The sequence below is a fragment of the Gobio gobio genome (genome assembly GCF_949357685.1).
Source record: "Gobio gobio genome assembly, chromosome: 19".
Taxonomy (NCBI): Eukaryota; Metazoa; Chordata; class Actinopteri; order Cypriniformes; family Gobionidae; genus Gobio; species Gobio gobio.
The window spans coordinates 30373381-30383088 of NC_137112.1; the positions used below are offsets into that span (position 1 = coordinate 30373381).

Below are 9708 nucleotides of genomic sequence, written 5' to 3' on the forward strand. Positions count from 1 at the left end.
AGCGGCTGGTCTAGCTTCACCCCTTTCACGGCTGAGAGGATCGACCCTACGCGAGGCTCTGACAGACGAGCCTGCATAGAGACCGAATCCCAACTCACACCGAGATAAGTGATCTTTTGCACAGGAGAAAGAACACTCTTCTTGGAGTTGAGCCTCAGCCCCAACCTCCTCATATGGGCGAGAACAACATCTCAATGCTGAACCGCGAGACGCGCTGACTGCGCCAGTATCAGCCAGTCGTCGATGTAATTGAGAATGCGGATCCCCTGTAAGCATAAGGGGTCCAGAGCAGCGTCCACACACTTCGTGAACGTGCGGGGTGAAAGGGCTAGACCGAAAGGAAGCACCCGATATTGGTACGCTTCTCCCCTGAAAGCGAACCTCAGGAACTTCCTGTGCTGTGGAAGGATGGATATATGAAAATATGCATCTTTGAGATCTATCGGGACAAACCAGTCCTCGGACCTGATCTGAGACGCGATCTGTGTGAGTGTAAGCATCCTGAACTTGAGTTTTGCCACGGCTCTGTTCAGGACGCGAAGATCCAAGATGGGGCGCAGCCCTCCATCCTTCTTTGGCACTATGAAGTACCGGCTGTAAAAGCCTGACTCCCTGTCGGGGGGGGGGGGGGGGGGGCAGAGTCTGTACTTCCTGTAGTTTTGCAGCAGAGTCTGTACTTCCTGAGTCATCACCAGAGCCTGCTCGGGGTCCACCACAGTGGAGAGGACCCCGTTGAAGCTGGGGGGACGGCATCTGAACTGGATAGCGTACCCCAATCTTACACATCGCAGGACCCAACGAGATATGTGAGGCAGATTCTTCCACTCTGACACAAAATCTACTAAGGGTACCAGCCTCTCGAGGCTGGCCTCTGATGTACTCTGCACCGCGAGTGCAGCGCCCTGAAGCGGCGAACCGGCAAGGAACAACTGACTCGACGGCATAGTTTCCCTCCGAAGAGGGTGCGGGCCATCCTCGGATGACCCGCGGGGTTTCTCCGCGCCCTGGCACTCGGGCGGGGTTGGCGGATTGACCCCGTGAGGGTACCGCGGACACACGGGTACCGTATACAGCGGTGAGCACCGTGCGCCCGCGGAGGGGATCACCCTCACTGTCCTGGGCCCAGAGGCGTCAGGACTTCTTAGACGCAGCCTTCCTCGCCACGATGACTGTCCTCAGATCAGCCCTGGGCTTAGAAGGCTGCGCCTGTGAGTGCTGCGCACCCGACGACCCTTTCTGAGGGGGTGTACGAGTTGCGACACTCACTTTCTGCTGCGCCCTATGGGAGGAGCTCGTACTCGGGGTCTGCTGCTCCCGCCCAGCAGCAGACGAGACCTGGGGCTTACGGGGAAGGAACTGCTTGAGCGCCGCCGCCTGTTTCTTTGCCTCCAGGAACCTGTCGGTAACAGTGGTGACAGCGTCACCGAACAGGCCTCCCGGAGACAGCGGCGCATCAAGAAAAAAGCTTTTATCACGTTCCTTAATCTCCGTAAGATTGAGCCACAAGTGCCTCTCCGTGGCCACCAGGGCTGCCATAGAACGGCCAACGCATCGGGCACGGAGAGCGAGATCAGCTGTAGATCGGAGTTCATTGATGGTATCAACTCCGATCTCGTGGCTCTCACCCAGGTCTCGCAGCAGATCAGCCTGGTATGCCTGCACGATTGACATAGTGTGCAGACACGCAGCGGCCTGACCTGCTGCCGAGTACGCTTTGCCCACAAAAGATGATGTCACTTTTAACGGTTTTGTGGGCAAAGTCGGAGCCTTTATGGCAGACGCAGACTCGGGTGAGAGATGGCTCGCGAGCGTCTGCTCAACCGCATCTGACCATAACCGTGTCTTTTCAACCCCGCGATATTGCTGTACACGGAAGTGTGCGGGGTGAAAATGCGTGCAGACACGGGCCGCTTCCAAGACCTCGACACCTCGGTGTGGAGGTCCAGGAAAAACGGCAGACTCCTACGTGGAGGCTGAACAGAGCGCGCGGGGAGAAAGCGCTCGTCGAGTCTGCTTTTTACAGCAGCTCGCTCATGTTGTTCAGGTGGCCAGTCAATATGTAATCTGGCCACCGCTCTGCTCAGCACATCCATCAGCTCCTCACCAGCAGGGGTGTAGCGTATTAGGGTTACATATATATTTAAATTAAAAATTAGCTCAATAGGGAATTGTGGGAATTGTGTAATCTATGATTAATCATAACGGGTTATAATCTAATCACCAATCTCCAAAATCACCCAAAATGGGAATACCTCACCTCGGTATTTATGCAATATAATATATATGGTTAACAACAATTTATTGTAATTAACTACAGATATATCTATATTAAATAATCACAGAATAACCCCAAGGGAGTTGATTCAAAATTCCTCTCCGTTCCGTTTAAAGAACGAGCGGAGATTCCTTATCCACTCACCAGGTCTATTCTTCCTACCCAATTTTCGGGAAGTTCATCCCTCTGGCCACAAAGGACAAACTTTCCGAGTTACGGTATTAATTAAAGCATTCAACGAATAAGAGCTCGTAGCTTAGATCTGACATTAAAGGGACTCGTGTTCCGTGAGCAAACAATGACAATCAAAACGTGAATATCATGGTTTTAATAAAGATTAATACTACGATTACATATGACTACATAAAGAATACATGTATTTACAGAATAGTGGAAAGTAAAGAGGAGGATGAGGGGAAGGGAAAGGAAAGGAAGGAGGGTAAGATCGTGTCCGATCCGACACCTTCCCAGACGAAACCATTGGAGCCAGCAAGAAATATCACCTTAAACAGGGGTACAATCTTTAAAACGCATCTAAATTTCGGTAGAATTGATACTTGCATGGTTTCTTGGTGTGCAAGCAAGATGCGTGCGTTGGCGTTTCTCAGAGAGTTTGCGCGCTGAAGCGTTCTCTCCGTTTGGTTCTTCCAGAGCTTCGTTGGTCCGCGGGACTTTTAAAGGTGTCGACTTGGAAGGAAGTTCATCTCGTCCAGCTAAGTGCGTCCGCTGACTGCGCCGCGGAGCGCGTCGATCTTCAAAGGAAACATCAGCTTGGCTGGACCGCGCCGGCTCGCAGGTCGATAACCCGCGAGCCGCGCTGATGAGATGGGAGGAAAAGGGAATTTGTCTCGTCCGGGGTTCTTGCAAGGTGACTGAGCACCGATATGCTTGTGTTACTGTCTTTTGAGATCCATTAAACTACGCCCACTTTCCCGGCGGCAACCAATCGTTGGTGTGAATTTCAGGCGGGAGAGAGTTTCTTTGTTCTGACTTTATTACTCAATGGAATGTTCTTGCCGGGAGCCAGAATTAGTAAAGTTTTGCTCAAAAAGGGCTAAACCTACTAAAAGGTACATCTCATAATCATCTACTTTGCACCACTGACTGGGACAAAGAAAGAGAAACCTTTAGACATCAAACATGCCTGTGTTTAAATGCATGAAAGACAGTGTATCTCTTTTACAGAGCCATTTTGAGCATTTAGGATTAACATCACACACACATACAAATATATACTTTGTGGTCAACATACATATAACACAAGGGTCATCACATATTTCTGGGATGGTTAAATTAAAGGCTAATATGAAGAGGAATACTTGTGTGTGTGTGTGTGTCTGTGTGTGTGTGTGTGTGTCTGTCTGTGTGTGTGATAGGAATCTATTTGAAGTTCCTCACAAGGTGATAACGGCACGGCCTGCGTTGTCTCTGCTGGTCGTAAGGGTGATAGTGCGGCCATTTGGCCAGCCTCAACTGGCACCACTACACTCATTTATATGCTAATACTAATTCATAGGCAGAGCTGTGCAAAAGATCTGCATCTCTGGTGTTTCTCGAACGACCCACCACTTTGATCTCATGTCAAGAGCGACTCCAGACGCTACAGGGGAATGAAGTGGCGAGTCCTCACCCCCTGTGTCGATGCTACAGACATCGACCTCCTCGGAGGAAGATATCTGTAACACCGCGGCCGCTCCCCGGGCGGGAGAATCCGCAGAGCGGGCTCCCGAACCCAGAGAGGCGGCACTGGATCTGCCGGGTGAAGGATGAGATAGGGCGGGGCCCGTCTCCATCCCCTCCGACAGATCCTTTTGCGAACTCCACGACATAAGTCGTCGCTGAGCCTCAGCAGCAGCAGGACCCGTGCCGTGGGGAGCATGAACCGGGACGCCCTCCTCGAAGAGCGCCCGGCGGGATCGCAGCACGCGAAGAGGCAGCGCCTCACAATGCTCGCAGCCGGCACCCTCGAGAGCCGACTGCGCGTGCTGCTCACCCAGACAAACAACACACATCAAGTGTGTATCCCCGCTCGTAATGTAGCGTGAGCAGGGAGGAACACACTGTCTGAACTGTTGTTCGCTCGCCATAGCTTTTTTTCTTTCTACAAACGTGAGTGTGAGTGTGACTTGAAAACAAAAAAGTCTGAACTCAGACACAACACAGAATGACAGGGACAGAGTGACAGAGAGCGCTTGTTGAAGGCAACAGAAGCTAACGGCGTGTGTTTGCCGGTGTGCTTTATAGTTTCCGGGTCTATGACGTCACCCGCCTATGACATTCCGTCTCTCTATTGGACTGATGACATACGTGCTTCACGACGCAATCACGCAGGGGCGTTCCCAAAGCGGTGACGCAGCGCGAGTTCCCTTGAAAGGGAACTCAGATTAATGTGTGCTAATGCGTTGCTTATTTAGTTAAAGCTAACTACATTTTAATTCCACTAGATTTAGCCTACTCTAATAAAATAACAAGCGACACATTTTAGGGAGTTTTTATTTTATTGTTTCATTGAAACTGAAAGAGTTTACCGGTGCATTAGCCTACGTCGCATAGTTACCAGTGCAAGTCAGTATTCTAATCTGATCATGTGACAGAAAAGAAACCCTCTATTGAGTTGAAACAGCATTTTAAATGTGATATTCATGGCATGTAGCAATTAATGTTCAGTGTGGTTTACAAAAATGCTCAATTCATAATTTTAGCATTTTATTAGTGGGAAGACATCATTTATTTGCTTCAGCAGTAAAAATCTTATTAACAAATCAAAACAACATGATTTTTTACATACTTCAATAGAATCACCAACGAATTTATACAAAGTATTCAAATGTTATTATATAATAATGTTTCTAATTATAAGTCACCACATTATCTAAATCAAGCAAGTACATATTCAACTTTCAAAAACTCATTTTCACTATGTACCTCTCCTAACGTATTGGCATCACCAACACTCACCTTGTGGTTATTCTTTACACGTTCATCTGGATCCTGTTTATCTTCATCTACCTCACCTGACAACAACTTCTTGGGGCCCCAGACAAACTCTTCTCGGGGTTTGAAATTCTTAAAGGCAAATCTAACCAGCTCTCGTCTCATTGATTTGTCCAATACAGCAAACATAAAGTAATCTAGTACACTTTGTTTCACACGCTGAAGTTGTTTCATCTCAAGAGTTTCATGGAGGAAGAACTTGACCAGTGGGGCCTGGTAGTGCTGCAATCCTAGAGTCCCCAAACACTTCAGGATGCGTGTGATGCGCAGGTTGTTGTGTGTATATCTGCAAAATCAAAGAAAAAGTATTTTTTGTACTGAAATAACATCACTGAAATTCAACAAAAAGGAAAAACATGACAGTAAAAACCTGTTCAGGTTGCTAAAGCGTTCCTTCCAGTTATCGGCACGTTCCACCTCTCCTGTTGATTCGTTGACCAAGCGTATACCATAAAAATCCAACATGAGCTTATATGATTTCACCAATTTCCCCTTTGCTTCTTCATCTTTACGAAAAGCCTGGAAATCAATCGATTCAGATGAAATTAAACATCCTATATTTTTAAGAAATATCTTAGCTTCTGAATTTGAGAATGACGTTTCCTCCAAAATCTGACAAATCCTGTCAGGCAAATACTTTTTAAGCTGGTTGGTACATATAGTTGAAAAACCTAAATCTAAAATCTAATTGTATGTTTTAAACTGACCTTTATTTCCTTTTTTGTGAGCACATGTGCATCCCAATTAACCCCTCGCTCTTGTATTGGAAACAACCTGTAAAGTTTTGATTTGGTTAGTTGAATGATGGTCATTTAAATGTTCTAAAACACTTTCAGGGTATAGAATAGTTCAGAAAGAGCTCAGGAATGAGGTGTAACAGGGTCTAACCATTGAATGTAGGAGTTACAGTTTTCCAGTGAGCGATAATCGCCCCACCACTCGTTGTGAAATTCATGAATGTGAACACCTGCGTGAACAAAGGTAATATGTTAAAGCATTTGCCTTGATTGAATGACACAACTGATATTAAAGACCAATTTCATCACTAAAGTATTTATTTGTCTATTTTCTTTAACCATATTACGCAACAAACATTAAGCTTGTGCAGCAAATAATTTAATTAGTAGAATTTTATTTAGTGCAGGGCTTTGCTAAAATTACTAATGTAAACTGGTTATTGTTTTTATTTTTTTTAAATAGACAAAAGTTTTTATTAAGAACTTCCTGCTTTGAAAGAGGATACAGACGAAGTTTCACATTCCTATTTCCATTGCGACACACCAAACTTGTCACTTGACACTTTGCGTTGCTTGACTGATGTATCGTGATGTATCGTGAGAGTGCAGAAGTCGAGTTGCAATGATGACATAACTTTCAGTTATTTAGTTAATCTCGACAGCTGTAATAGTACAAACGCAGTAAAGGTTTGAGAGAATTCCACATGTAATACTTATTTCATATGCAAAGATGCTGGCCAATCATAGCAAAGGATGTTACATTAGTCTCACAGCAGAGCGGTCAAATCAGAGGGCTAAAATCAGGGTAGAAAATTGCCTTTTATTTCTAAATTATGATGTTTTTGATGTAAAAATCGTAGTAACATTTTAAGTGCACCCCACGATTCACGAAACATAAAAAAATTCAGTTCATGAACCCTTTAAGGTTTTTACTAGTTCTCACAGGTATTTAAATGTCGGAAACCTAAAATAAATATTATGTTGTTGAATACACTGAACAGTTGTGATACATGATAACTAAATCCATTTCTGGATCAGTGCTGCCAATCAATGAGCAAATGTTTTGAACATATGTGATACACTTGAAGGGTTAATATTCACAATAAAAGCACTAACTGACTGGCTGGACAGCGCTATCTGAGATGTTTCATTCATAGGATTTTAGAAATTAACTCGTGGGCCACATTAGGGTGTGGATATAATGATGACAGTATAATGAAATTATCTTGTGGGCTACATGCAATGAGGTGGCGGGCCGGTTTTGTGTTTGATGTGCTCTAAACATAATGTACACTGGTATGCTAGAAGTGGCAAATTCTGAGTAATATAGAAACAGGATGCATTACTTACTTCACCTGGTTCATCATCATCATCATCATCATCATCATCATCTAAGTTCTATAGTCAGAGACAAATAATCATATAAGACTTAACAATTTTTTCGGTTTTACATGTTTAATGGAGGAATCTGAGTATATATGCTCATTTGACATAAAGGAGAGTGGGGTAAGATTTGTCAGTGGGTAAATTGTGTTACCTCATTAATCTAGGTAGCACACTTTTTGTCATGACACCATGGCTGAATCCGGAATTGCCCCCTATTAAATAGGGCACTATTTGAGGGGACAGCCATTTGTAGTGGTGTCTGAAACCATAGTGGACATTATTGAGTGCACTCATTCTATCCCACATTGCACCACAATAACGAGTGCACAGCCGATGTACACAGCGCTCACTTGTTTTCATTCACTCCTTCAAGTGAACTGTATTACAGTTTTTTCTCAATTGCTAAAACACAATTTCTGAAACCTTGCACCATTTTCAGAAAACATTAAACACAAAACCTCATATTCAAGCACTATTTACAAAACCTCTGACTCCTCTTGCAAAATTAAACTTTTGCCTCAAAACAGTTTTACCTGCATGTGTTCAAAATCAAATACTGCTCTCAAATCATAAACAAAGTGATCAAAATGATGTACACAATCAAGCAGTTAGTAAACAATACACCAAAAATTAGAAAACTCATTGCTCAAAACATATAATTCTCAGGGAAGTAAATTTTTAATCTAAAAACAAATTTCCTATTTTCTGTCATTGTCTTTTGATGAACGAAAACATGTTCTATCATATACCTCAAAAATTGATCAGAAATTACTACTCTGCTTTGCTCTTTGCAATTTTTTGTTCTTCCTCCTCCTCCTCTTCCTCTTTCTTGCCCTCCTCCTCCTCCTCGTCGCCCACATCGCATACGCACTCGTCCATTGTTTCTTCTATCCATTCTCAGACTTTCTCCTTCCCACCTTCAAAAACCTCTTTTTTTCAGAGTTTGCTCTCTGAACTGGCTTATATTGGTTGTGTCACATCATTTGAAACAGGTTAAATCAATTTTGAGTGGTTGTGTTCAATCAAGGACATTTTTTCTTTATTTGTATTTGATTGTTGCCATTGTGTTTTTCATCACTCAAAAAAGTGATGAAAAACAACCAGTAGTTGTGTTTTGAGAATGAGAATGTGTTTAGAGTTTTGCTGAAAAGTCTAAGTGAGATCTGCAAATTGTGTTTTACCATGTGAAATGGTTTAAGGTATTGACAACCGACTGCACAATTAGCTAAATGACTTCAGGCAACTGAGAACTTTGTTCAGCCAATGGGTTTTAGTGTTTTAGCAATTGTGAAAAACTGTAGTGGACTAAAGTAGGGAATAGTGAATGAAGGTTTAGGGGTTGGTTTTGGATTCAGCCCATGTGTATGCTTGAAGCTTTCTTTTTATGCTTAGCTTAGTCATTTTATGGCTGTTTAGTAAATAGTTTCATTAGTTTTACCTCTTGTTCCTTTCTCCTTGTCAAGAAGGACAGTGGCATTAAAAAGTGGCATATCTTACCCCACTCTTTTATAGGTAATGAAACTTACCCGGACCCTATGCCGAAAGTCTTGCATGTCCTTAGCAGCATAGCTGTTCCTGTCACTTCTTTTGTGGATCTTTAAACAGACACAAAATTCCCAAATGAGCCAGTTGTTTGTAAAATCTTTTCATATCGGAAAGTGGGAAGAATAGTGGTTGCCTAAACAAAAAACAAAAACAAGATTCGGTGAATAAACGTTGTATTGGGTTGTGCCCAAACTTACCTTCTTTCTGGGTTCTTTATTTTCGCATTCATCCTCCCATGTGGAGTCCAAATCACACTCATCCTCTAACTCCAAGTTAATTTCGCAAATGCAGGTAACTACCAGGAACACGCCACAGCAAAGTAGCCAAAGTACGTACAAATCTTAACACACAACGAATCAAAGACTTCAGAAACTGTACGAAGTACATCAAGAGAAATTCCCGAGTAACCAGTCGAACAACCCGTGCTCAACCCTCCTACTGTCAAGAGAAAACGAAAGCTCATAGTGAATCGAAAGCATTTCTATGCTACAAATCACCAAGGAAGAACAGAGTTCATGTTAACGCGAGGGTTGCCAGGTCTTGCTTAAATGTTTTGCCAAAAGTTTATATCCCACAGTAAAGAAAATTAGTTTAATTTTCTAGCTTCAGCTCCACTAATTTGATATATCATGATTTTTTTTCCTAGGGGAAAAATAATGTAAATAGTCCTGCCTTGCACTATTTTACCAGTGCCTTGTTGCTACATTCACTGTTTTTACACTTGAAAGATATTTATCATATTTATTATTCTACTTTTGAAATCTAGTTTTT

General features: G+C 43.4%; 1 protein-coding gene and 1 long non-coding RNA gene across 2 annotated transcripts; both read right to left on the reverse strand.

Moving 5' to 3' along the window:
- Positions 1–4975: 4975 nt before the first annotated feature.
- LOC307143122 (opioid growth factor receptor-like) lies at positions 4976–6638 on the reverse strand (the record flags this gene model as incomplete). The annotated part of the gene is made up of 5 exons (XM_079844427.1): positions 4976–5555; positions 5640–5788; positions 5977–6043; positions 6158–6236; positions 6551–6638. 5 exons carry the CDS (start codon positions 6636–6638, stop codon positions 5153–5155), a joined length of 786 nt encoding a protein of 261 aa, XP_079700553.1. The 3' UTR covers positions 4976–5152.
- A 643-nt stretch (positions 6639–7281) lies between these two features.
- Positions 7282–9380, reverse strand: LOC307143020. Its single transcript, XR_013818550.1, has 3 exons — positions 9135–9380; positions 8919–8987; positions 7282–7404 (listed from the first exon to the last, which is right to left on the reverse strand). It is a non-coding gene; the product is annotated as an uncharacterized lncRNA (long non-coding RNA).
- Positions 9381–9708: the final 328 nt, after the last annotated feature.